Source organism: Hippocampus zosterae, chromosome 7 (genome assembly GCF_025434085.1).
Source record: "Hippocampus zosterae strain Florida chromosome 7, ASM2543408v3, whole genome shotgun sequence".
Lineage (NCBI taxonomy): Eukaryota > Metazoa > Chordata > Actinopteri > Syngnathiformes > Syngnathidae > Hippocampus > Hippocampus zosterae.
The window spans coordinates 17627069-17654235 of NC_067457.1; the positions used below are offsets into that span (position 1 = coordinate 17627069).

The 27167-nt window shown below is 52.0% G+C and overlaps 2 protein-coding genes across 11 annotated transcripts; both read left to right on the top strand.

The window, feature by feature from the left end:
• Positions 1 to 38: 38 nt before the first annotated feature.
• rprd2a (regulation of nuclear pre-mRNA domain containing 2a) lies at positions 39 to 9466 on the top strand. Of its 2 annotated transcripts, XR_007963434.1 has the most exons (11): positions 39 to 702; positions 1993 to 2122; positions 2257 to 2408; positions 2501 to 2553; positions 2680 to 2806; positions 2888 to 3063; positions 3191 to 3539; positions 3909 to 4076; positions 4488 to 4658; positions 4747 to 6524; positions 8264 to 9466. XR_007963434.1 is itself a non-coding variant. In XM_052072231.1 (10 exons), exons 1-10 carry the CDS (start codon positions 528 to 530, stop codon positions 6306 to 6308), a joined length of 3063 nt encoding a protein of 1020 aa, XP_051928191.1. In that variant the 5' UTR covers positions 39 to 527; the 3' UTR covers positions 6309 to 7070. The 2 variants fall into 2 exon arrangements, 1 of the variants encoding a protein (XP_051928191.1); XM_052072231.1 differs by lacking the exon at positions 8264 to 9466 and having other exon boundaries at positions 4747 to 7070.
• A 564-nt stretch (positions 9467 to 10030) lies between these two features.
• Positions 10031 to 23899, top strand: celf3a (cugbp, Elav-like family member 3a). Of its 9 annotated transcripts, none has more exons than XM_052072232.1 (14): positions 10031 to 10615; positions 11460 to 11611; positions 12524 to 12606; positions 17160 to 17208; positions 17377 to 17505; positions 17736 to 17815; positions 17939 to 18082; positions 18521 to 18668; positions 18906 to 19055; positions 19744 to 19803; positions 20159 to 20263; positions 20620 to 20763; positions 20865 to 20998; positions 22670 to 23899. In XM_052072232.1, the coding sequence occupies exons 2-13, from the start codon at positions 11467 to 11469 to the stop codon at positions 20990 to 20992; spliced, it is 1365 nt and encodes a 454-aa protein (XP_051928192.1). In that variant the 5' UTR covers positions 10031 to 10615; positions 11460 to 11466; the 3' UTR covers positions 20993 to 20998; positions 22670 to 23899. The 9 variants fall into 9 exon arrangements, with proteins under 9 accessions (XP_051928192.1, XP_051928194.1, XP_051928193.1 ...); XM_052072234.1 differs by having other exon boundaries at positions 17380 to 17505; XM_052072233.1 differs by lacking the exon at positions 22670 to 23899 and adding an exon at positions 21106 to 22663.
• The last annotated feature ends 3268 nt before the right edge of the window (positions 23900 to 27167 follow it).

Consider the following 27167-nt stretch of genomic DNA (forward strand, 5'->3'; position numbering starts at 1 on the left):
ACGTCACAGACATAAAAGGTGAAGAGCAGGTCTTTGCGAGGCAGGGCGGACATGAATGCAAGAGGTTAGTTAGCCATAGCTTGGCCAGCACTTGACGGACTCCGCGAACTGCCGTTCAAAATATCCGGACGGTAACTTTGTCGGACCGTTCCCGGATTTGATTACGCGAGCACCGAAGGCGGATATCCGCCGACGGCGTTGCACTTGCTTTTTCCGGCCGGGAACGCGGAATTTCAGACTCGACAGGACCGCAACGCAAGAAGTCTGCCGATTTATCCGATCGCGCTGCATTTTGTTTTTAAATCGCACCGATCGCAGAGCTAGCGGCTTCTTCGCTTTCAATCGCGCGTCACTAATGCGTCATGACTCGACGCAGAAAGTGAAATCGGCCATATTTCGGAAAGTGGCAATGGCCGCCTACGACGTACGAGTCTGTGCGACGGTCAGCTAGCCGGCTAAGCTAGCCTTAGCTAGAGCTAACTTCGGTGCGTTTGAGCGAAGACGACGCGAAGCCGGGGACTCTCCACATGGAAGCGGGAAGAGGGCGCGATGCCGGTGCCTCTTTTGAGGCCGTGCTGGACAAAAAGTTACTCAGTGTGACCAACACAATGGATTCCATTCAAGGGCTGTCAGCGTGGTGCATCGAGTACAAGAAGTACCACGGCATGATCGTGCGACAGTGGATCAAGTGCTTAAAGAAATGTAAGTGTCAATATTTGTTTCGATCTCACGACGTCGACGATCACTCCGCGGCTCCGGTTGCTTGCCAGTTGGAATCGGAAAAACGATATTCGGACTACCAGGCCAAAGAATGGCTAAAGGCGAGTTGGCGTTGCTGTGAGCTCAGCCCTTTCCGAGGTAACGACCAAGTTGACAGTCAAGCACCGACCGATACACTCGACTCCTGCTTGCTACCTCGTCTGGATCCCGAGAGTGAGGACATGTACTCCGTGTCTCCGTTGCAAACTGTTGCTCACACTCCGTGACACTTGATCGATGGGTCGTGGCCTGATGTTTTGACGCGAGAAGCGCAAGCTGTGCTTCATTCCTGCTTCAAACACCCGCCGCCGATAAGACCTTTGTTCGGAAAGATGCTTAGACCGGACCTTGAAGCTCCAACTCGGGCACTTTGTTCGGCAAGCCCTCTCACTCGCTGCCCATCTCTTCGAAACAAACAAAAAAAAAAATCATCTTCCAAAGGCTCTTTTTCATTCTCAGCATGAGACGTGAATGTTCGTTGGACGGGTTTTGTGCCTTCTAGTGTCTTATTAGTTTGTTGCTTGTTTGTTTGTTTTTGTATGTATTCATTTCGGCTCCGTGTACAACAGCACTTTATATCCGGCGCTGGTGGATCGAGGACAAAGGAAAATCTTGACTGGCTTTGTCGATGCAGTTTTTGTGAACATACTCCTTCCATTTTGTGGTGGATCCACTGGCTGACTGTGGCGCGCCAATAGTTGGTTGGCGCTTGGTAGATGTCTCGTTGGCGGCCGATGCGTCCACGCCAAACGGATCAAATAGCAGTGTCTTCTCTCCGTGTTTTGCTGGGATCCAGATTCTTTTTCTGATGTTTTTCCTCGATAGAATATAGGGTGGGGGGGACATCTTATTTGGGGGGTTTTCCTGTCTCAAAGGTGGTCCCGTTCTGACCATCTTGGACTTCCTTTTACAGGAAACCTTGTTTACGTTGCGAGTTCCAATAAGAATATGACGATGATCTTGTTAAAGCATTCGTCGATTCAAACTTGATGGGCTCACAGCTTGTGCGGCGGGGAAATTGATCGATTGGCTAACTGCTGAATGTTCCCTTGTCACGAGGGGTGCGTCCACCGGCGCAAGAATTTGTGAGGAAGTCATTCAGCATTGTCATCGTCTTGGTCTACTTGTCCCGAATTCTGTTCAGAACGACAGCAAGTCCCGTTCCATACACTTCTGAAATAACGAACGGCCACGAGTACGCGCGTCATCTGAAGTTCCTTTTTCCTCCGACAGCTGCCACCGCACACCAGCTCAACCTGTTTTATCTCGCCAACGATGTCATTCAGAACTGCAAAAGGAAAAACGCTTTGGTTTACCGCACCGCATTTGCTGACGTGCTCCCCGAGGCTTTTGTGCTGATCAAGTAAGTATGCCGTTGTGTGTCGTCGGGGCCAATTCCCAAACTGGTCATTGAGGCGGTCAATTTATTTTTTTCCTCCTGGCCCCGTCGCACGAATGTCAGAAGTATTTGACCATGTTGCTTTTGCGCTCACGCAGGCAAGAAGGTGATGCAAAGGTGGTGAAATCGGCGCAGAGGATCCTGACCATCTGGCAGGAGAGAAGCGTGTATTCCGACGCTCTGATTGCCGAGCTCAGGGCCGGCTTGGTCAAGGAGGAGTCTCCGCCGGCGACGCCCGCCGAGCAAAAAAGTGAGCGTGTCGATATCGGACACTTCGTAGCTCCTCAACGTGCACGCCGCCTTCCACCTGACCCGCTAATTGTGACTTGAATTCATCTCCAGCTCCGGTTGAGTCCAAGTCAGATCTGCGGTCCAAGATTGTCGCGGAATTTGTGGTAAGGAAGTTTGAGGGATCTCGCCGTCTCGCGTCGACCCGGAGCGAATAACTCAGCCGGCGGCAAAGGAGTCTTCTTTTGAAAGTGGCATTTTGTTGAAAGTGTCCTTTCCTCTGATTCCCCAAGCCCCAGTCCTTGATCGACCACCTGTCCAAGTACAAGAGGTCGTTGGAGGATGTGGACCTCCGAGAAAAGCAATTGGCAGCCATGAGGGTCGACATCTGCAGTTCCGAAGCCCTCAAGAAGCTCAAAGGTGCCGAAACGGTCCCGCTGTCATTCACCGGAGGCCGCCGCCCGATGCTTTTGGTGTCCAACTTTCCCCGTTGACTTTCAGATAAGGCGGGAGGAAAGAAGTTCTCCCGGGACTTTGAAGAAGGCAATACGCAGCTGCAAGAGTTTGTCAAGTTCTTCGACAGAGCAAACAAAACGGGGCCGCTTCTCCTGGAAGCCCTGAGCAACGCCGATATCTTCTACGAGCTGCAGTACAAAGAGGTCAAGATCGTTGCCAACGTAAGCGCCGTTGCGGAAAACGCCACGCCTTGGTGCGCCGGTGTCCAAACCGCGGCCCCCGGGGGCCATTTTTCGGCATTTTGTACTTGCTCACAACACACGCTCTTCGTTCTTCTTCCCCTTCAAGGCCTACCAGACGTTCGCGAACCGAGTGTCCCACTTGAAACGCAAGCTGGACAACCTCAAGGCCACCTTGCCGGACCTGGACGACTCGCCGATCCCTTCGCCCTCCGCCGACGCGCCATCGCCGACGGGGTCCGAATCGCCTTTCCGCGACCTGGACCCGGCCGGGCTTTTCCCGGAGCCGGACGCCGCCGCGGCTACGGAGAATGAAGCGGAACCTCCGGCCCCGAGCCCTCTGTCTTCGATCGGAGATTCACCGAAGCGCGTGTCAAATCTCGCCGAGGATAACGTGAACCGGGAAGTGGAAGATATGGAGCTGTCTGACGACGAAATCGTCGGCGGTGGCATCATAGGTGAGCGCTCCAACGGGGGTGACCTTTGGATTCGTTGTCATTCCTAGCCAATGGCAAGAACCCAAATCTTCCATCGTTTGACAGTTTACTCCGCGTTTGCTGTTGGTTTGTTCGTTTTTCCTTTCTGAACGGTCTCTCGTAAGTGGACGCGTTGGTTACCCTTTCAAGAAATAGCATGAAAATCAATCCGGAACTCGGGGCTGTGAAATGTCTGCAGATTCTGTTGTGAAAAATCCGATTTTCACAAAAACCTCCAATTTTACGCCAACCGCATCATAGCCAGCAAAAACTCGTCTTTCGCTGACATCGCTCCAGGTTCGCGTTGACGTTTTTCTTGATTTATTTTATTTTTTTCCCCCCCTTCCACAGTTGAGCAGCAAATGAAGAGCCCCGGCCCAAAAGTGGAGACGCCCCATCCCGTGAGCCAAAACGCCGAGCCATCGGTACCGTCTGATGCGGCAGCAAGTTTGGATACTGTTGACCTGGGCAAAATAGGCTCCATCCTCAGCAGTTTGAATGCAGCCATGAAAAGCACGGGTGAGAAGTGCAGTTCCGAATACGGACGGCGAATCAGAATTTGCTGCCGTTATCCGTTATCCCTTTGTCATGATGCGGTCCCTTGTTATGTTGAATGGGCCGGGAGTCTTAATGAACCGGGGGGGGGGGGGGGGGTCCCTCGGAGTCCTTCGCCAAGGCCGACTATTAGTACCGTACCGAGAAGCCAAGAGAGGAGCTAACTCTCGCGTGCCGTACCGTCGAGCCTGTCGCGTACCGCTGGCCGAGGCGCAACGGGTGACCTCCTGTTTAGCGGGTTTGGTCAAGTCGTCGGTGAGCCGACCGCTTTGCCGATGCCCCCACCGCTTAGGATGGGTGCCATGCCGCCGAACAGCGGAGGACGGTCCTCCTCCGTGTTTTTCAACAGCGTGTGTGCCCTTGGTTGCAATGCAGGACCACCGGCGGAGAGTCCGTCCGCGACCACGCCCTTCTCGTCAGCGGAGACGTTACGTCCTGCCTGTGAGGAGGCCACTTCTTTGGTTGACATCCTGGCAAAGGTGGACATGAGTCCCGCCGATCTCCTGAGTGCTCTGTCTAAAGTCCAAGGCCAAGGTGGCCTCGAAGGTGAGGTGATTTTTCCACTCTGGTGACGGCAGCCCCGTTTTCGTCATCGCTACGCTGATTGTGTGCCCTTTGACTTTGCTACAATCAGGCATCGCGACTTTGCTGAGCAGCCCCACCGCAAATGTCCAGGCGGAGTCTTCCGATGCGGGCGAGGCTTCGGCATCGGCTTCGGCGGCTCCCGATCGGAGCGCCGCGGCCTCCCCCGCCGCCCCGGCGCCCTCTTTGCCGTTGGACACCACCGTGCCGCGAAGCGCCGCAGCGCAAACGCTCCCCGAGAGCGGGCCAACCGCTGCCCCGGCGCAAGACGGACCCGGCGCAACGGCTTGGACGGCCGACGTGGCGAAACCGGACAGCTTGGAATCCAAAATTCACAATTTCCTGCACGGCAATCCCGCTTTCAGCAACTTTGACCTGCGTTTCGCCCTGAACCTGCCCAATCGGGTCGACGACTCGAGCCCCGTCGCGGGAGCCGACACGCGGGACGGGACGCCGGTGCGTGACGAAGGCGGAGGCACCCCCACCCAAGACGAGTTTATGGACGTGACCATGGGCCTGCCCGAATCCCTGAGCGCAAAGCCCGAAAGTGGGATGCTCCCGGCTCCCTTCGCCTTCCAGGAAATTCCCCCCCGCAACCCGGGGGCCGGCGCCTCGCAAGGCTCCTCGCGGCCAGCTCAGAACGGGCAGTTGTACCAAGCGTACCCATACGGTGAGGACAAGGCGTCGGATCCCGCCGCGCCGTATCCGCCCGTTTCTACTCCGGGCGGAGATGCCGGGGCCGGCACGCAAACCGTGGAGGGCTTCCGGGGGCCGGGCGACCCGACTTGGTATGGTGAGACGTACCCAGAGGGGGGCTTCCAGCAACCCACGGGCTACAACCCGCAGATGCCCGCCGCCAACCAGGCAAGCGGGCCCTTTGAGTACCAAGTACAAGAAACTGAGGAACCTGCAAGCTTTCAGCAACCTTCAGACTTCTTCCGCAGTCTCCTTCCGCCTGTCCCCAAGTTACCACCCCCGCCGAACATCCTCGACCAGCAGCAGGCGCCCCACGCCGACGTCGGCCAAGCCGGTCAGAGCGGCGGCGGCGGTTTGCCCAGGATGGTGGTCCACGACCACGGACACAAGTCGGTTTTCCGTCCGCAGGATTCCTTGTACGACGGCGGCGACGGGCCGCGCTCGGCCCCCGACCACCTGCGTTACCCAGAAGACCGAGAGCATTACCGCGACGATGTGCCCCCCCAGCCCGGCCCTCGCTTTCACGCCAGCCCTTACAACCGCCTTCAGGCCCCTTTCTACGAACGGGGCGGCCCTCGACATAACCTCCCCAGAGGCAGGGCCCACTTTGCTTCTCCGCCCTCGCCCGCACCGGATGCTTTCGGCAATCCGGATTACCAAAGCCCACCGCGCCCCCACTATGCGCTCAGGCATCCGCCGCCGCACCCCCATTTGCAGATGCGCCCCTCCGGCCCGCGACCTCCGCCTCGGCCCCCCCACCCTGGCCTTCCACACCCGTTTCCCAGGGGCCCCCCACGGGCACCGTTCCCTACTTTTCATGATCCAAGACTCAGGGGCAAACGTCCGTGTCCCAGGGGAGGTCTAAATCCCGGACCCGTGTTTGCTCCCAAAAGACCTTTCCCACCCCCGCACTACTGACTGTGCTCCTGTCCTCCATCTGGAGAGCCAATATAAAATGGCTGAAGGGGGGCAAGTCACTCAGAGACTGACGAAGCGCCCGGTGAAGCAACAATCGTGCCCAAATCCGAGAAAAAAAAAAAAAAAGACTGACAACCAGAGCCACTGACTCCATCGGGGAAGAAAGCAGAAGCTCCCAGAAGAATGCTGAAGACAGAAGAGTCAAGAAAATGAGAGGTGGATATATATATATATATATATACATACATACATACACATTTTTTCTCCACAATTTGGAGCTTTTCAGTAATCAACCGTCAGCGTTTGATACGGTTCGGTGTGTGTGTGTGTGTGTGTGTGTGCGTGTGTGCAAGCGTCATGCATACGAAGCCACAGAACGTTCCTCGTCTTTAATCCGGGCAGTGTCAGAAGGATGCGCTTGACGCTGTAGTTCTGGTTTCCGCTTAGCAGTTCTCACCGCTTCATTTCACAACCAGCACCCATTGGAGTGATCACGATTTTGACTTTGATTTTGTTTTTGTTTTTGATGGGCCTCCCAATACACGATAGCTATTTAGCACTTGGCGCTAGCTAGCTTTGTTTCCACTTGTGAAGCCGCGGTCTTCCCCGTACTGGTTTCGCTGCGTCGAGAGCGGCCCCTTTCCACTTAACCGTAAAAGGATGCCAGGAGTGAGAGCCTTCTTTCGCCCTCCCGCCCTACGCAGGGGGAGATGATTCAGTTTCATTTCATTTGTACTGTGTAATAAAAGTTTGATTTGGAAACGGTGTTGTTTCTGTTTGACCGCCATTCCACCACTGAAGACCATCAGCTTTTCAGAATCCGCAAAAACCAACCAAAATAGGAGCGGCCATTTTCTTCCGCATTTGACAATACGATCAATACCTGAAGTTAGCGTGAATATTTTGTTGAAATGTCTACTGCCACTACAGACGGTCGTGCAAATAACATTTCAAACTCCGTTGCTGCTTCCTTTTCTGTCCCCCCCCCCCCCAAAAAAAAAACTTTCCCTCTTTTCATCTGTAAATCGTAGAGGGGCCAAACAAAGCCAGATGAATAGGATACAAATTGTTTTGGGGGTTAAAAAAAAATTTCGGACAGTATACCTTTGTGAGGATGAGCGGATTACAAAATGGATGGATTTAATATTTAGTGGCCTAACTTGGACTTGCGATAAATGCCCGTGGCCCCCTGTCTTCACCAGACTTGCATTGTTTCTTTGAAATGGCCGTTACTGCGGCCTCTTTCCATTCTTTGAAGTTCGGGGGAGGGCGGTGAGGGGGTTTCCTCTTCAGGCAAAGGTGCTCCATCTTAGGTTGGTTTCACACATCTCGATGGAATACCGCGAAATAAAAGATGCAGTTCAGAAGTTTCGTCTCATATTCACCTTTTGATCCGAAACCCCAAATGTCTTCCAACAACACAGCCGTTGCAGTCCGATAGCACTGAAATCGAGCCCCAATAAGAAACTGCACCCCGCCGCTTGGAGTACAAGACGCAAATCTTAGGCAACAAATATTTGGGAGGAGTGAAGTTAGTCCCAGAAGACGTTGCTGATGATGCCGTCAACCGAGCGAATGCAAACCGTCTCAATCGTGATTCGGGCTTCTTTTTTTGCGTTTGTTCCTTTTTAGTGATAAACCGAATCAACGATCCAAAAGTCGCATGAGTTGCTTTCAGGATGACCTTTGACACAAAGTCACTGAAAACCCAAGGAAGACGGTTATAGCCAAGGGTCAAAAGTCAAAACCGAGCCGGTGTTCATTTCCACTCCGAGACTGCTGACGGGCTCTTGAGCTCCGTTCTTTGTTGTCTTTTGCGATGACGACGGCGTCTCCTCTCTGCCGCGTGAGGGATTACAGGAGCTTGATTCTGTGTCGCCTTTCTTCATTTGATCCTGCTTGAAAGCCTATTTCCTGTTTCATCACCCTTCCTCCCCTCCTGTTTTCATCCCCAGGGCCTCCACAGCCACGCTTTGAAGTGTCACATGCGATGGGGAACCTTTTTCGGAACATCTTCCCCCGATGCAGGTGTGTTGTCGGCGGCGCGATGGTTGCTTCCTCTTTCAGTCCCCAGCCTGTCACCTTCCATCTTAATTGCATCACTTATCCCACCAGCGATGGAATCAAAACAGATTTTTTTATTTGTGTGTGTGTACTGAAATCAGGGTTTTGGTCACACAATTGTAAGTATGGAAAGTGCCATTAAATGATCGATTTTTTCCACTTGAGCCTTTTTTATTTTATTTTATTTCAATGAGCCCTCTGAAACACAAAACACTTGAGGTGCCACCCCTCCAATGAAAGCTTCTTAAATCATTGTGAGGGTTTTTTAAAAAATTGATTGGCAAACAGCGGTCTGCGAGAACTCCCCTTTGTCATAGTTTGCATATTTCATGTATTATTTGGTATAAAAAAACTTTCCAAGTTCCTTACACGTCGTGTGGTCCTGTACTCTGTTCCGTTACTCAAAGTGGACCGCGATCCACATCCTTGAAGGGTGGATTCAGGTGTTCGCCTCGCCTATACGCCGTTGCAGGCTTCTGAGGATGCGGTCGCAATGGCTGATGAAACGTGAAGGAGCAAATTGATGGCCTGGGGGTCGGTGAGAGAGCCCAAGTCGACCGTGCGCTTGCTGCGGTCACGCGGCCCCCTTGTTTACGTGGGGCCACGTGGCGTTTCGGGAGGGTGCGTGAGTGACGCGTCAAATCACAACTTAAGTGTTTTCAGCATCACACGAACGGATAGAAAGCGGCTCTTTGCTGTCTCGCCGCATCGGAGATGATGAGTGCTCCCGGGTTTCCGAAGCCTTTCAGGACCACGGCCAGATCCACGACCAGAACAAAAGACTGATTCGCTTGGCTGGATGTCAGGGAGCGTCCGGAAATGTATGGTCACCGCGAAGCGAAGAATGAGAGTTGTAAACTGCTCGTCACGACCGTTTGCTGACTTTCTACACGTATGGTTAATACGTGAGCTTTTTTTTCTTGATCTTGCCACTTCAAATTATAGCACAGATTGTACACACGAGGGTCAGTCCTGAGTTGGCGGACTATTCGTCCAATTCAACCGTCACTGGTGAGAAAACAAAGTCATTGGTTGGGTGTCATTTGTTGAAAATATTTCACGAAGGTTGCCGAGTAAATCATATACAACAATCACTTGTGTTCCACGTATGTTCCACATTTATTTGACAATAAAAACGGACTTGATTTGACCTTTTTTGATTTTAATCCTAGTTTAGCGTTAGCGTTAGCATCATTGCTAGTTGCAAACGGGCCACGAGCGATTGCTGCTTTCCCCCGATGGCTGCCGGCTAGTGAATTAGCGTCTAAACTGCTCATGTTTGCACGGGTTGGCAAACTCTGCTCGCCTTTTCGTGCTTTCCATTTCATCCCTCGGGTGCGACTCGTTCCAATTATTCGACGGGTTTCTTGTATTGCCTTCGTGCTACAACTTCCTCCTCCACGTAGCTAGGGACGGAACTTCTCTTGTACAAATCGCTTCATCTTCGGAAATCATGGCTGCCCACCAGCTGCGCGTGTCAAACTGTGCGTTCGGTCCCTTCGTTACGACGACTTTCCGTGTACGGCTTCTTCTTTCATTTGTTGGCGGTTTCTGTTGTTTTCAACTTGCAAACCAATGTTAGAAGGGGTGCGCATTTCTGCCACATCTGATTGAGTCAATCTGCTCACAGGTCGCCGGTCTGTCTCTCTGCGGCCCGGTGCCGCTCCACGTATCGGTGGTTGGGGACCCCTTGTGTACCTCAATCGAAATAGTAATAACAATAATAATTAATAATGTTAATATTTGCAAGTAGCTCAGTGACGGTCCCTGACGGTTGACTGGCCCCGCCCACTGGAAGGATGGAGCGAGATGGACGGGGAGGGAGACACCGGCTTACTACGTCAAAGGAGTACGCGCGCGCGTCGCTCACCGACCACACGCTCAGAGGCTACAAGAGAATCAACGGACTGCCAATTCCCGGCGCTCCGCTGAAGGAAGGCGCAATATCCATCCGTGCCAACACGTTGACGTCGGCCGGCGAGACATTTGGGCGATTTGTGTTTTCGGGAAGAACAGAGCAATCTCGGAGCGTCACGCGAGAGTCTAGAGGGGGGGGGGGGTGCGGGGGAAGGGAACGCGCTCCTTTCCCGAATGAAGGGTTTTGGGTATTTGCTTTGGAAAAGGATTTCAAGAGCCACCAGTAGTCAAATGAACTGAATCGGCGAGAGCGAACAAGTCTGAGGCGGAAGACGGGAAAACGTCCACTGGTTTGCGTCGATTCTTTGCCGAGAGCAGCACCACAGGTAGGATTCGCAACTCTTTCCTTCTTTGTTATTGGTCTCTCTCAATTTAGTCCGCGCATGTGGAATGAAGTCGTCGTCGTCGACGTCGTTGTTGCTGCCAGCCTCTCTTGACAAAAGACTCCAGCTGCGCTCGCACGCACACACACGCACGCGCGCTGTCATGTTTCTGGAAGGGATTAAAATATTGTCGGTATGATCACACAAACATCACCATCTGTGAATCTCGACGTTCGTACGTTCTCAGTATGGATTCCCAATGTCCACGTCTTCCATTTTCTGCGTTTTAATTCCAATAAGTATCGGCGCATACAACGTTAAGTGCCAATTGTTGTCGGCGCAAACCTCACATTTACCCGCAAGTGTGTTTCTAGTATCCTCCCGACTATAATACGCCATTCTCTTTGGGCACATTTGGCACTAAAGCTTGAAAAGAAAAAAAAACGGTGTCAATAGATTGCGATCGTATGCAACATCGTAATTATAAATTGGTGTTGCTCATTGTAATCCGAGGCCCTAGAAATGGAGGCGCTCGCCGTCACATGTCTAACTTCTATTTTTTTGGGGGTGTTTCCGCTTCCAAGGCATGTCGATGGCTAAAGTTCCAATCCATTGGGTGTAAAAAGACAAACACCATGGGGTGGAGGGGGGGGGGGGGGTGCGGGTTTAATAGTCATTCTGTAGATACTGCTGGAGCTCATGGCGCGAAGGTTCCCAACGGCTGGTGCACGTCCACGGCCAAGCTCCTGTTTGCGCGGTGTGAAGTCAAGCCCCCCCCCCCCCCCCCCCCCCCACCCGGCAGCCTCCGCTCAGCGCGCTTATGTGTGTGCTCCTTGCTTCTCCACAGACTCTCAATGAAGGAGCCGGACGCAATCAAGCTGTTCATCGGGCAAATACCCCGCAACCTGGAGGAAAAGGACCTGAAGCCCATTTTTGAGCAATTTGGCAAAATTTACGAGCTGACGGTGATCAAGGACAAATACACGGGCATGCACAAAGGTAAGCGAGGTTGATGTGATGACTTGGCTCAGGTCCCCACACTCATACTCACTTTTGTAAGCGGCCACCTGTAATTCCTCATTGAAATGGCAATGCAATGGGCCCAGAGCGCCAGCCCCGGAGGACAAAGGAGCCACCCGCGGCTCCCGAGAACCTCTCCTGAAAGTCTCGCGCGGGTTTCGGCAGGGGCCAATGTCGCCTGAGTATGAAAAGCCGCGGGGTCTCTTTGGCGCCGCCTGTGATCGACGGCGCCAAGCCGCCTACGGGTGAATGATTCTCTCGGCAGTCGTTCCAAATGCAAATCTCGGCGTGGAAAAACGGAGGGAGGCGTCGATCAAGCGGTCGGTCGCCCGGGAGACTCCGAGGCCAGGTGGCGTCGGGCCTCTCAAAAGCCTTTTGCTTTTCCGGCGGTGTGGACTCCCAACTGGCTTTTGAACAAGAACGACGATCGGCGACATGTTCCCTAAGGCAGGACGGACGGGAAGGTTTTGAAATCACAGATGGATCGAGATGACAGGATGGCTCCCAAACGACTTCCATGTTTGGTCACCATGCGCCGATGTGAGTGTGAGCGGCGCTTCAGCGTCCACCTTCTGCCAAAAAGAACGAAAACCAACAACGACAATCAATCGCAATTGTTCTGAAAAGCTCGCAAGCCGCAAACGCCGCAAGGGCAGTCAAAGCCCAAACCGGTCTGATGATGATGATGATGATGATGATGATGACCTAAGCTACATTAAGCCTGTAGAGTCCTGAAAGAATGTTTGGGCCCGTCTGCGTGCCGGCTAAATCCCTGTCACATGACAGGCCCGCCGCCGACATGACACATTGAGCAGCGGCCAAATTTGTCATTCAAATGACTCTCCCGTTTGCGCATTTGCTGAGCTTCCTCGATTCGATCTCGTTTCCCAGGATGCGCCTTCCTGACTTACTGCGCCCGCGAGTCGGCCCTCAAAGCCCAGAATGCGCTGCACGAGCAGAAGACGCTGCCGGGGGTGAGTGGCGCCTTTTTGTCTTTCCAAGGCTTAGCCGCGCCTCGCATGCATGTACCACGACGCCGACGACCCACCCCCACTCACACACACACACACAAAAAAAGACTCAGACGGTCTCGGAGTGACGTCAGGGGAAATTTTGATTTGCGCTGCCCAACTTCCCCTTTTGCAGCTGTGCTCGCTCTTCGGCCACGCGCGGCACGCAAGGCAAAGACGCAGTTGTCCGCTTTGGCTATGTTGGTCCACCACCCCCCCCCCGCCCCCCCTCGATCTCACCTGGATCTCTTTGGATGTGGCCCCTCCATTAGCATAGCAGCAGGTGTCTCACGTTTTTACCATCGAGGCAATCGGCAGGTTGATGAAGTTGTCCAAAAAAGTGTCTCATCCAAATTGGGGGTTGTCGAGCCTTGGCGGAGGTATTTCTTGACGCGCCCCGAGAGGCTCCGGTCTTCCGGTCAAGGCAGGCCGTCGCCTAGTTTGCCATTTTGGGGCCAGTTTGACAGGGCGGGCCGTGACCAAACTAATCCCATTGTTAGCGTGACAGTCGTGTGACCTTTTTGACCTCTCGTAGGGGATCAGCCGCCGCCCCCCCCCCCCCCCACTCCCACTCCTGGTTTATCTTTTTGACTCTACCAGCCCAAAGTCATTTGGCTCTTAGGGTGTTGCATGTTGACGAAGCCCCGTCTACCCGCTTTGTCTTCAAAAGAGATGCCGCCATCTTCTTAGCGCCACGCCGGCCAGACTTTGCCCCTCCTGCTCCCACAATTTTGGGTGGACTCTTTTTGTACTTTCGACCGTCTTTGATATAAATTTTGTGTTTTATTGCTCATTGCTGTATGACTTCCCATTTCCTCCATGTATAGTTTGAAAGCGCTCTTGAAATCCAAGCAGGGTTGAATCGTCTCCTGTACCTATTTCTTCATCCTTACATTCATTCATCTTCCGAGCCGCTTGATCCTCACGAGGGTCGCGGGGGTGCTGGAGCCTATCCCAGCTGTCTTCGGGCAGTAGGCGGGGGACACCCTGAATCGGTTGCCAGCCAATCGCAGGGCACACACAAACGAACAACCATTCGCACACACACTCACACCTAGGGACAATTTAGAGTGTTCAATCAGCCTGCCATGCATATTTTTGGAATGTGGGAGGGAACCGGAGCACCCGGAGAAAACCCACGTAGGCCCGGGGGAGAACATGCAAACTCCACACAGGGAGGCCGGAGCTGGAATCGAACCCGGTACCTCTGCGCTGTGAAGCCGACGTGCTAACCACTCGACTACCGGGCCGCCTATTTCTTCATCCGTTTATGACCTGGCGTCAAACTTGTCGCTTCAAAGTAAATGACACTTGTAGGGGCGGGGGGGGGGGACTCTCCCAAATGTATTTTTTTCATTGACACGGCTCAATTCAAGCGCCGCCGCCATTTGATGGACTTTTTTTTCATATGGTGGGCTTGAAGAGAGAAACCCAACAAAGCGCTTGCGTCAACGCTGAGAGAAAGCGCCCGGCCAGGTGAGCGCGCGCCAATCATCTCCAAGTGAGATGAGAGAGCTTGAGGGCGGGGCCGTCTCCTTCCCGCCGTATCGTCTCGTCTCTGCTGCGTGAGAAACCCCGCCCATCTGCCGACGTGTCACCGCGCACCTGCGCCTTCGCTTTCTCCCTGGCGTGCGTCGACGAGGATGGAGATCGTAAAAAAGCAGCGGAGCCGGGAGAGGGAGGGTGAGGGGGCGGGGCAGGTCGATTACGGTCGCGGGTCTCGTTGCCTGGCGACAGCCGGGACAAGGGACGGCGGGTTGCTAAGCGACCCGGCGCGATGCGATGTGACGGGAGCGGAGCGGAGGGAGGGCGAAGGAGGAACATTGTCTTTTGCGGCCCGCAGCCCCGCCCCGCCTCCGAGTCGGCGAATTGAAGAGAAACGCCGGGGAGAAAGATGCCACGCAAAGTGAGATTTTTTTTTCCATCCGCTCTGCCCGTCGACGGAAAGGGAAGAAAAAGGGCTCAGCGTTCGTACCATCTCAAATTTGATGATTGAATGATTTTTGGGAGCAAAACCTTCTCCCCGAGCGCGCGGTGACAGCCGACGGGGGGCTAGGGGGGGGCTTTTATGATCAGAGACCGGGATGTGATTGGATAATCTGTGGTTTGGATACAGAATAATCCCTGGCAAAATCCCCTCGGGCGTCACCGCGCCTACAAATGATGTCGCTTCTGCCACACGTGGACGGCCAGCGTGCGTGTTTGGCCTTGTGATCGACGTAACGGCGCGCCGTGTGATGGCGACGAGCTCTCTGCACAATAGTTTTGTCAACAAGCCGTGCAGCAGCGGCGGGGGGGGGGGGGGTGAAGCTGCTCAAATGTGTTTGTGATGAATGCTCACGGGCGCATTCAACAGGCACAAACCTCTCTGCTCGCCTCCCCCGTTGTCGTTCCTTTTCTACCCCCCCCCCCCCCCCCGTCCGCACAGATCCAACCCCCTCGGCCTCCTGCTCCCCCATCCCCACCCCGTAAACGTCCGTCGTCCTCTTTCATTTGTTTGTCTCTCATCTCCTCGGCGTGCCGTTTTACCTGATGCGCCGGCGGTCCTCGTTGCAAGGCGTTGTCATTGCGACAGCCAATACGAGCGAGGCCGGGGGGCCGGTTGCCGTGCCGATGTGGAGTGGCTCGGCCTTGATGGCCTCCGATTCTCACTGTTGTCCCTCTTGTATATTTGGATTTCTACCGAGGGAGGGGGGCTGGGGGGGGGCATCTGCTGCATCGCGCTTATCTCCGGCGTGGCCAGACGTTCAAACAGGACGCCGGAGATGATGATGATGATGATGATGATGATGATGATGATGATGATGATGATGATGATCTGTTTCCATGACGACATACTTTTTAGTTTGGATTGTCCGGTTGGTATTCGCTGCCGTCATGATGATCAAAACAAGATTCCGCTTCCCATCGAGTGCAGCCCCATATGTTCAACTCCAAGCCAGATTTTGGTTTCTGATTCCTACAAGTGATTTGTTTTTGACTTCAGCAACTTTCTGAAGGAAAAAAAAAAAACAACGAAACATGATACAGTATTGACTGGATCAGGCTCGTACCTCTTCTCCTCCACGAAGCGTCTCCAGTCTGTCCCGAATGCCGCCGCTCGCGTGTGACTCCTACTATGGCGTTTCTATTCCAGTTCTTTGGCAAAACAAATCTGTCAATGGCCTGCCCCCCGCCCCCCCCCCCCACCTGATTTCCCTGAGTTCCTGCCCATATAGAAGAGTGTCTGCAGAGGGCTTTTAAGAACTCTTGAGTCATGACTCATTTGTTCTGCGCGACCATTGCTACAGAAGGTACCATTGCTGCCCCCCCCCCCCCCATCAGCAAGAAGACATAAGTCTCCTTGCAGCAGGTGTTGGTGTTATTTCAGCGCGGCGTCAAGAGCACTTGTGCGCTCCGATCCTGAAGGCCCGGAGCGATCGATCGCGTCCCCCTGGTGACCAATCGCAGCAGATTAATCAGTGACGCAAGATCGGTGAGTGGCTGAAATGTCACCAGCTCCGTAATTAAGAGCTTCATTAAGACGCAGTTCGCAGAGTGGCACTGTGACATGCCCCCCCCCGACACACACACACACACACACACACACACACACACACACACACATACATGGCCATCATCCTGCCTTGTCTCCATATGCTCCATTCTATCCCTTAATCTGCACTTCTCCCTTTAACCGACCCCCCCACCCCCATGTTTTTTCTTCTTTTACGCAACTCCCCCTTCCGCCTTTATTGCGGGGGGACTCTCCATATTTGCAAAACACTTGTTTTCATTTCCGCTCCACCCCACCCCCCCACCCCCCTTTTTCGCCTGGTCTCTGCCTCTCTGTCAGGATCGGAATATCTTGGCTGTAGTCTGATGCTGCGCCTGCTCCTGTAATCCAGATTAGCCAGCGGGGGTTCTTAATCTCATCACTTGCCCAATCCCGCGAGGGTGGGTGGGTGTGCTTTTCCTGGTTTTGGCGCAATAGCGGCGGAAGGAACCAATGGACTTGGGATTAGAGTGGATTCTGAGAGAGAGTCATTGGAGGGAAGGTAAAGCGCAAGAGCCTTCAAATGTGCCCGCTTCATTAGGTACACCAAATACCACCCGAGACCAAATTTGATTGAAACCGCGGCTGAGCGAGCCTTTTTCCATCTTGACCCTTTTTAAATATAAAAAAAAAATGGGGACATCAGAAGAGACAGTCTGCCTGACGACCAACTGAAGCCACAATAACAACTGCATACATTCAACGGTCCGATAAATCGCACTTTTAGGGGGCGGGGCTATACAACATCAACAATACGTCCCATAGGTGGGTTATTATTCGATTCAAAGAAGATGTGCCTAATGTTGTGGCCGGCTAAATTAAAAAAAAAAAAAAGTGAAGGAACACATTGAGGAGACTGATGACAAAATATAACCACCACTGACACTAAACTTGTTTTTCATATTTCATATGCGTCTTGTTCTTCTACTCCCATAATCTTTGAACATTGAAAGTGACCGCATCCGTGTTTATTTGTTTCCAGATGAACCGCCCAATCCAGGTGAAGCCAGCAGACAGCGAGAGTAGAGGGGGTGAGAGACACACACACACACACACACACACACACACACACACACGCCGCACCAGCAGCAGTCACAATTCTGAAGCAAATATTGCGCACCCGCATAAAATGCAAACTTTTTTTCCCCCTGCGTTTTATGTCTGGCCTCCTCTGGTCGGCCTCCTTCCTTCCTCCTCAGAAGACAGGAAGCTGTTTGTGGGCATGCTGGGAAAGCAGCAGACGGACCCTGACGTGAGGAAGATGTTCGAAGCCTTTGGCAGCATCGAGGAGTGCACGGTGCTCCGCGGCCCCGACGGAACCAGCAAAGGTCAGCGACCTTCCTCCCAAGCCTGAGTAGGGCACGTGGCGCCGAGCGGAGATCGTCAAGTTCAACGTTCGCTCTCACGAAGCGAAATATGACGTCCCTTTTCGGCTTTTCGAGCGATGGCTCTTCTTCGCCTGGGGGGGTGGGGGGGCGCTCCAATTCAAATTCAAAGACGGCAATTTGAAATGGAAGTATCCGCGTGTGCTTTGATGACGCGTCATCCTGCCCCCCAGGATGCGCATTCGTCAAGTTCCAGAGCAACGTCGAGGCCCAAGCCGCTATCAACGCTCTGCACGGGAGTCGAACTCTCCCGGTGAGTCCTACACACACACACACACACACACACGCGCACATTCACACAGATGACGCGGATTCGGTGTTGATTTTTCTCCAGTCGCGATCCACGAGCATTTCTTTTCTGTCCTTTTGCTTTGAGGGAGCCTCATCCAGTCTGGTGGTGAAGTTTGCCGATTCGGAGAAGGAGCGGGGGCTCCGGCGGATGCAGCAGGTGGCCTCTCAGCTGGGAGTCATCGGACCCATGACCCTGCACCTCGGGGCCTACAACGCCTACGCGCAAGCTGTGAGGAAAAACACACGCGACTTTCTTTTCACACCTTTCAAAGAATTGGAAGTTTTCAAGTGGGAGCTTGTCAGCTCACCGCGGGGGGGGGGCGCGACAAAAGCTGCCTGCTGTTTTTGCAGACCCCCGCGCTGAGTTTGGAGTCGGATTGACGTAGCAGTGCTGTTTCATTTCAGCTAGCGCAAATGCTAGCGCAATGCGAGCCAATTTGTCAAACTTTAGGGCCGTTGATATGAGCTCCAGAATTTTTTTTTCTAAACACATGAATAATTTTTTTTGGGGGGGGGGGTGATTATACTCTTTGTGTTCAAGGCTTTTTTTTTCCCAACGGAGCAGCCCAAGAATCGGTTTCCCCAATTTCATTCCGCCACCAAAGAGCCACAGACAGCCTGTTTTGTTTAGTTTTTTGCCTTTTCCGCCCCCCCCCCCCCCCCCCAGTTGATGCAGCAGCAGCAGGCGCTGGTCGCCCAGTCGGCCTACCTCTCCCCAGTCGCCACGGTGGCGGCGGTTCAGATGCAACAGCTGGCCGCCCTCAACCCCGGCGGCATCATCGCCACGCCGATCGCATCCATCACCCCCTCCTCAGGTAAGCAGAGCGGCGGCCCGGCGCCAGCCTGAGCTGGATTTCGCATTTCAAGTACATCAGCACAAAAAAAAACGACGCCAATGCCGCGCCGAGCCGATCGGGGTTCGAATGCGCCCTCGTCGAGCGGGTCAATGTGACTTTGCAAAGGAGACGTCGGCGATTTGATGATGGGTCATTTTCCCGATGCAAACGTAGCCTAGCCTAGCCTAGCCTGGCTAACCGCGCGGCCGTCCGCAGGTACAAGCACGCCGCCGTCCATGGCCGCCACCCCTGTTCCCGCTCTGCCGCCACCCATCGCCGTGAGCGGCTACCCCTCGGCGGCGGCAGCGCCCAACGGCCAGTCGGCGACCGAGGCCTTGTACGCCAACGGGGTCCACGCCTATCAAGGTACCGCGGGGGCCAGGTGGGAGGAGGGTGGGGGGGGGGGGGGGCACGTTCTGCTCAACGCTTTTCACTCGCCAAGAGACTCTCCATTTCCACTTTGGACCGCTTGGGCGCTTTCCACCCCTTGAGATTCATTTGTTGGTTGTTGTCGGGATTCATTGTGCTCCGCGTACGGCGCTTGGCGGTTTTCAAGTTCTCTAGAGTCCTAGGAACAGGTACATCATCTTCATCGAATTGATCTGGGCGCGAGGGGGGGAGGGGGGCGGGTAGGAGTCAAACCTCTGACTCCAAAAGAGTTTGATTACAAACCTCAACGCCAGGCCCAAAGGAGGAAAAGATCGACCTTATTCAAGTCCTCCCGGCCTTGTCGAAGCAAAGCACAACTCTGACGCAGACACGTAGGCGATGGCGCAGGCGCAGGGACGTCATCTCCATTCAGCAGATTTTGGCGATTTGGCAAACGACACACACGCCGCACGCGGGTATCCACCCCCCCCCCCCCGCACACTTGCTCACTTTTTGTTTGTTTGTTTTGGGGGCGTCGGCTCCACTGCGACTCACAGGCTCCTGATCTCATATGCCACCGTGAGAGCGTAATTCAATGGCGATGAAACGAAGCGCCGGAGCCGCGGGCTACTTGGAGCGCGCCGATGCGCATCCAGCGATTGGTGATGATGTTTTTGTGCCGCAGCTCCGAGTCCTGTGCTGGACCCCCTGCAGCAAGCGTACGCGGGCATGCAGCACTACACAGGTGAGGCGCACACTTTTATTTTATTTTATTTTTTGCACAACCGCCCATAGTCAAGGCACTGTTCAAAATGAATCCTCTTGAAAATTGTGCGTTGTAGTCATTGAATGATCAAGATTCGTGCTGGTTTTCATACGCCAGTGTTGTAAAATTCCAAGATGATGAAACATCTCAACTACTTCAATGTAGTAGGATTTTTTTTTTTTTTTTTTTTTTTGGAAGGAGGACATTTGTGTTTCCTCTCCCGTATTTTGGTTGAGATGCGCTACGACTCAGACGACGGCACATTGGGTCACTGTCTAGTATGTTCTCATGGTTAATATTCCCATCAGATTTTGTTTTTCTCTCTTTCCGGTAGCCACCTACCCTGCCGCCTACAGCCTGGTGGGGCAGCCGTTCCCCCACCAAGCCACCCTGGTAGCCCAGCAGCCGCAGCAGCCGCAGCAGCTACAGCAACGTGAAGGTAAATTCTAAAAAAAAATAAAAAAAAGTGACTATCTGGAGAACACGTCATTTGTCACAATTGTAGATTCTTCCTGTGTGCATAGTGACGCGGTGCCGCCGCTGCTGCTTTATCGCTTCTTTCCTCTATCAGCTTCTCTTATGTACTTTGGTTGACATCAGGATTACTTGTGTTTGCGAACTGCGGTACGAAACGTTTTTGACGCTGATTTGAAACCAAAGCGGCAAATTGTTGGCGTTGTCCACTTTGGCTTTTTTCATCTCGGGCAGCGGCATCAAGTCAAGGCGAGCTGGAGTGTACGTTTTAGGAAGTGGAGTGGACCATGTCAGCCTCTCTTTCTTCTCTTTGTGCAAAAGGTCCCGAAGGCTGCAACATCTTCATCTACCACCTGCCTCAGGAGTTCACCGACTCGGAGATGCTGCAAATGTTCCTGCCCTTTGGAAATGTCATCTCGGCCAAGGTCTTTGTCGACCGCGCCACCAACCAAAGCAAATGCTTCGGTGAGCCGCGCCGACGTCCGGAACCGTCGCCGCCATCGTCAGCCGCGTTGGTATTTCAAAACGGAAGGTAGAAAAGGGCTTCCTTGTGTTTTTCCCCCCAGGCTTTGTGAGCTTTGACAACCCCTCCAGCGCTCAAACGGCCATCCAAGCCATGAACGGCTTCCAGATCGGCATGAAGAGACTCAAGGTGCAACTGAAGAGGCCCAAGGATGCCAACAGACCTTATTGAGAGGAGGTGAGCTTGAAACGAGGACGCGGGTGCGCCAGCGAGTATACGGGTGCGCGCCGCTGCGCATCTGAGGCGCCACGGCTTTTCACGCTCTCAAGTGTTGCTCTTTCCAGTCGAGCCGCCGCGATGGTCGCGAAGCAGACGATGTTTGGATGGAGCGTGCGGTCCTGGCCAAGCGCTGCTGTCACAGCTCTCAATGCGACTGCTGCCAGTCGGGGATTTGACCTTTGACCTTTGGCTCGTTGTTTTGGTGTCGTGCCGTGTGCCCGTCATTCCCGAAACCAAACCGTCGCACCGCTCTCAAGACCGCCCCGCCGACATACGTAAATGGTGGAGGCGTGCGTCGCTATGGCTACGGTTGCTTAGCAACCGCCAAAACCCGCCCCTTTCGTCGTAAGTGCATCGGCCTGAGTGGGTCGCTGCGGCCATATTGCCTGTGACGGTTGCCATTAGCAAGTTTGCTTTCGGGGGCTTTTCGCCTTGACTCGCCATGCTCCACCGCATGGCTGGTTACCGTGGCGACCTGTGTTTGGTGCCTTGTGAGTTTCACTCTTTTTATTTGGTCCCGGCTTCAATCCTTTGCCGACGCCGATCGATTAAAAAAAAAAAAAGGCACTTTAGCGTATCTGTAAGTAATTGATGATCATGACATGCTGCGGGTGGTTTTATTTTCATTTGCTTTTCTAATCCTCCAAACTCGAAAACAAACTCAATTGTCAATTCTTGAGTTGCAGAGGTATTTTCTTTTTTTTTTGTGTGGTTGTCGTTGTAATTATTATTTATCGGTCGGCCTTTTTTTAAAAATCGGTCATGATGATCATTCTTACACTTTTCCCCTTTGTTGAGTTGGATGGTGTGGTAGTTTGGCGTGAAGTCGTGAAGCTTTGTTTTGTTGTGTAACTCGATTCCGTGTGACTTGGTGCCTGAACTTTGGGTGTTGTTTGTGACGCCGGAAACGCAACAAACGCGTTGACCTCCAGAAACCGTGGACGGGGTCACGTTTGCGTATGACGGTCGCCGTGTGTTGGTGTGCGTGTCAGACAAAGTGACGTTTGGAGTGCAAAATGTCTGCGTGGAAGATGTCATAAGGATAAAGATCGTCGGAAGCACTCTTGATTTTTGAGACACGGAGGTTACTTTCCGTGGTTTGGGGCTAATCTGTTTGGCTGCCGGCAGAGGAACGAGCTTCCTCTCTAGGAATTCTGGGGACCAAAAAAAACAGACAAGCAATTTTCCAATCTTCCACGCCTATGTGGAATTGCTCATCTACGACGCGCTGGTGGAAACGGCGTCTCCGCAACGCAAAAAGTTAGCCGATGCCGTTTTGAGCAATTCGCTCCAGACGAAATTATCTGATGGGATGATTTGACTTTGGAAAAATCCGAACTTGCCATAACCTACGGACAAATATTGGAGTCAGTGCCCGGCAGAATTCCTGTTGTGCATGGTGTGAATTCATTTGCCTGCCAAAAGAGATGAAAGGCAACTTTGTGCGTGCACTGTCACTGTTTGAGTTGCATGGACGCTATCATTCGAGAGTGATTCGCTTCTGCGGCGTCAGTGGAAGCAATGGGGACTGACTGCATCTAATTTTTTTTTCTTGATGTAATATATGAATTTGTACTTCTTTCACCTGCCTTAAACATTTTCTCTTTTCTCTCTCTCTCTTACCTCCAGCACAATGGAAGAGTTCAATCAAGGAAACCACCTCGGGATGTCCCAGCCTTGTATGTTTTAGCACATAGGAGCAACACTTCTTACACACACACAAAAGAGAGAGACAGTATATGAAATGATTTACATAAAACACAAACAGCTGCCGTCATGTCATGAACAAGTACAACGGCAGCATCGTTGTCAGAAGTTGCTCCTCGAGTTCCCGTCATTCCATAGCTGGATTCATTTTTTACCATGTAGATCAAATGTCAGTGACAAATTCTAATCTACATGTTTTAAAAAAAACAAAAAAAGTCAAAGCGTATCGGTCATGTGATTCTACCGAATAGAGTCCTGCTGTATAGTGTCATTTTGTGATGGAGAACAGGGGTCCCCAACCGCCGGTACCGGGACGTGGGTCGTTTGGTGCCGGGCCGCACAGAAAGAATAAATAACTTGCATTTTTTTCCGTTTTATTCACGTCGGAATCTGAAATGTGTTTTATTTTGAAAAATTACCGGATTCTCTGTTATATCAGTCGCCAGTATGTCACACTTGACGCGGTGAATGCGCGCTTCTCTGTCACGTGATAGGTTACCGCATAAAAAAAACGAAATTCTTTGAAGTCTTTTCGAGGGGAAAAGGGGGAAAAGGAGCAGCCAGGAGATAGAAGTGATTGGTTTTTCCCTGAAGATATTGTCTGACATGAAACCGGTCCTTGGGGCTAAAAAGGTTGGGGACATCTGATCTAGAAGGTGGGCTCCACGCAGACAGAGGGAAAAGGAAATCAATTTTGTATCATTCCCACCTATACATTTTATGTCGAAGTAGTTTGATTATCGATAGACGTCAATTAAAATCACGGTTCTGAAGCAGAAAGAGAATTGAAGGGGGTTTCCTCCCACTGTACATACCTCAGTTGGGGCGGCAGAAGTAAAAGCATCTTCAAAATCTCTGCGTCCGCCGCTTTTCAACTTGACAAATTGGAAAAGGGGGGTTTTCTACCGTCGTTTTTGTTTTTATACGTTTAATTTATTTGGTCATTAATTGGATGGGGGTGGGGGTGATGTGTTCTTATTTATTTGATGAATCATTCCTTCAAGACAAGAAATACACTTATAGAGTTTTTAAATGGCATCAATGTAAGGAAGTTTAAAAAAAAACAAATAATGTTTCTTTATTTATTCACGACAGTTGCTGTTTTAAAACGCGTCTTTGAAAAGAAAATAAAGTTTCTGTTGAGAGAAAAGATTTCACGTGTGTGTGTGTGTTTTTTTGTTTTTTTTTAACAAGGGTAACTAACCCCCTCCCCCTATATCCGCACTACTCGAGATAAGAGAAAGACCGCTCGCGAGAATCATGCAAAGAAGACTGCGTTGGGCATCAGGCGATCCTTAAGCAAAGCACGGAATCAACGGCCGACGTCGAATTGTGAGTGAATGACGATGCTGTGCGAAGATGGAGTCGCCAGGGAAAGGTGGAGAGACGGACGGCTGCCGGTGTTTGAAGAGCCAAAGTACCAAAGTATTCTGGGTTTGGCCTGACGTGTCCAAACACGCTCGCCTCTTTGGCATGTCTCAAGTATGAGGGGATGATTAGGGCCTCTTTTTTTCTTTTTTTTCCCTTTTTTAGGCTGGAAGCTGCTCCAAGTTGTGTGTTCTTGACCGTTGTTGGATGAGGTGCAAACATGGAACCGTCAGGGACGAAATCCAAAAGGTTCCGTTTGTCCGAAAAATAAGACTGCACATCAACCCCGAAAACACAATGTCAAACTGGGCGGTGGCACCATCGAGGCCCCCCAATGAGACAGGTGGCTTTGCCGATTGATGGCAAATGGATGGAGCTAAATACAGGCCCGTTTGGGAAGAAAGTTGGAATGGTGGACATCGGAAGGTCTTACGGAAAGCCTTTTGAGCTTTTCAATTAACCTAAAGTTTCCAGAATGTGGATATTCTTGAAGTCACTTTACGAGTATGAGCAATTGAGCGCGCTGGAAAGGAGTGGATCTGGATTTTGTTTTTTTTTCCCACGACGAGAGCCCTAGTGCGCACGAGTGCGTGGATATCGATGCTTTTTAAATTAACGCGAGAATATGAAAACGGTGCGTTGAAATGATCAGGTGGCGTGATTGTTTACAGCACCCCCTAGAGGCAAAAAGAAACAAACTCGTCTTCGTCTCGCGTCACTTGAACCAGCCCGCGACACGCCCCCCGGCCCACTTACGTTCAAACAACCGTAAGAGTCTGTCCGCCCGACCCGATTGGTATCCGTGGCCCGCGCGATACTCAGGAGAAAGCCAGCCCGTCGCCCCCTCCCCTTTCCATTGTGATCGGTCGAAAATCTCCACTTCAAAGGGAGAGGACCGTGGAGTCTAAAGTGCGAGCGATTGTCCGCGGAGAATGAGGCGAACTTGAGCCGAAGAGGGAAGCGGACTTGTTGGCAAATCATTGAACGTTCGCAAGCGCCTCGGATGGGGAAGCGCACGTGAAATTTACTCCGCTTGAACGAGACGAGAGGACAAGCAGCCGCCGACAGCGCCGAATTTGGGGGAAACGACGACCACTACCTGGCCGAACAACACAAGGTCTGATGAGGTACGTTGGCGGCGGCACCGTTACACGACGGACGCTTTCCCCAGTTCACTCTGGCCGCGGATTGCTCGGTTCTGATTGACGACGCTCCTTCCAGTGTGGTCCGTTCGCTATTTTAGAAAATGCTTTGCGCTGTCGTTTTTTTTTTTTAAATGAAAGATGTCTCAGAACACGCATGACAGTTAGCTTGCAAACTGACTCGAGGCGGAAGAGAGCTAAACATCAAAGTGGAGCTAGCTAACAGGCCCGAGCTTGTCTTTTCTCTTATTTGTTTAGGAGAACCGCGATAAGACAACCCACTCAACAAATTCCAACATATACTTAATTACACCCTCGGTTAAAAAAAATGTTTTCGAAAACTACTCCATTGTGTTCATTGTGTTTACGTCAAAAGTTGTTGGTTGTTTTTTTTTTAACGTAAACTGCGACGTAGCGCTTCAAAGTTGCTCGTGTCTTTTTCACGTGACATGGCCATTCGGGGCAGCCAACTTGATTTTATTGCCTTTTGTTTATTGCCCATTTCTCAACGTCTGGTTCCACTATGTCCCGGGTGACTTCCCGCTTGCACCACGATTATGTGTGCGCGCGAGTGCGTCTGTCTTGGTTTGATTTGGACACGGAACCGCTCCCGAAGCGTTTACGCAAAGGGCGTAGACAGCTGTGACTGTCACAGCGACTCCACTTTGGCTTTTCAAGTCAGCGGGAGGAGGAAGAGGAGGAGGAAGATGCTCCAATCACCTTGATTTCCCCCAGAGAATCCGTTAAAAACAACAACAACGTTTCAATAAAGCAAATCCAGTGGCTTCTGAAAGTATTTGGCCCACTCTCGCTTTTTGACCTTTTGCCACATTTCAGGCTTCAGACACAAAGACAAAACATTTGAAATCTCTCTTTTGTTTTTTTTTTTTACTTCTTTGGGCTTTCCATCAGTATTTTTGGAGTGCGCTGTGACAATTCCGGTTCTGCCTAGCAAGCAGTCGTTTGCTACATTTGAATACGGTAAACGTTGTTGCGTCACCTCTGTCAAAACTTGCGGGATTATGACAGTCAACCAAAATACACGCGGGGCACGTGTTCCGGATTTGCGTGTGACAGAAACATTTGTGCAATGATTTTTCAGCCCTCACACACACACACACACACACACACACACACACTGAAAATGTATTTTAATCCATTGAAAGTATTTCTTTGTGCCTATTCTCACCCTCTCGCTGTCATGAAATGGAAGGCAAGCTTATGACATCACAAAATGAAGAGAAGACTCGCTTTTGCAGTCCTTCCAAATAATAGGCACTGCAGAAGCTTTTTGTGAAAGAATCCACGAGGCAGCCGGAACAAATGCAGTCTGTCGAGCGCCGGTAGCTGTCCGACTGGTTCGCAATTAAAGCTGCCGATACTTCATGAAATTAATGCGCCGAGATTTTCGGATGATCTCCGCCGAGGAGGTAACGTGTTTTTTTCCCCCCAGACTTTTTCCTTTTTGTTTGAAGAAATCATCTCAGAAAAGTTGCGCTCGTTTGGCTCTCGCCATTTGCTTTGTCCCCCCTGCGCCAGTGGAAGCCGTGATTGGAAAGTATGCCGTTCCTATTCAAGGCTTGTCAAATGTGACGTGCTGCGCCCAAGAGGCACTTAATGACATGAACGCTCGACGGCGAATGGTTAGCATGTCAACAGTGACCTTGCAAAGTAACTGGAGTTCCGATTCCTTCACGGAGAAAACTCTCCTAACTATATTTACTAGAGTCATGCGTTACTTGCCGGCATCACTGGTAGCGAATAACATTCAAATAGTTGTTGGTGCGCCTTCCAAGAAGGCCTTCCTGAAATGGACGCGGACAAAAACGCGCGTCGAAAAAAAGGGCGCCGGAGGCCTTTTTTTTTTTTTTTTTTTGACATTTCCTCCGTTCTGAAAAGGCAACTTGCTG

Bases quoted from the DNA above. Each gene is read 5' to 3' on its own strand.
- rprd2a (XM_052072231.1), top strand. From the start codon at position 528: ATGGAAGCGGGAAGAGGGCGCGATGCCGGTGCCTCTTTTGAGGCCGTG. The intron at 3,064-3,190 runs GTAAGCGCCGTT...TTCCCCTTCAAG, and splicing joins AGGTCAAGATCGTTGCCAAC to GCCTACCAGACGTTCGCGAA. The intron at 3,540-3,908 runs GTGAGCGCTCCA...CCCCTTCCACAG, and splicing joins CGTCGGCGGTGGCATCATAG to TTGAGCAGCAAATGAAGAGC.
- celf3a (XM_052072232.1), top strand. From the start codon at position 11,467: ATGAAGGAGCCGGACGCAATCAAGCTGTTCATCGGGCAAATACCCCGC. The intron at 11,612-12,523 runs GTAAGCGAGGTT...CTCGTTTCCCAG, and splicing joins ATACACGGGCATGCACAAAG to GATGCGCCTTCCTGACTTAC. The intron at 19,804-20,158 runs GTGAGGCGCACA...TCTTTCCGGTAG, and splicing joins GGGCATGCAGCACTACACAG to CCACCTACCCTGCCGCCTAC.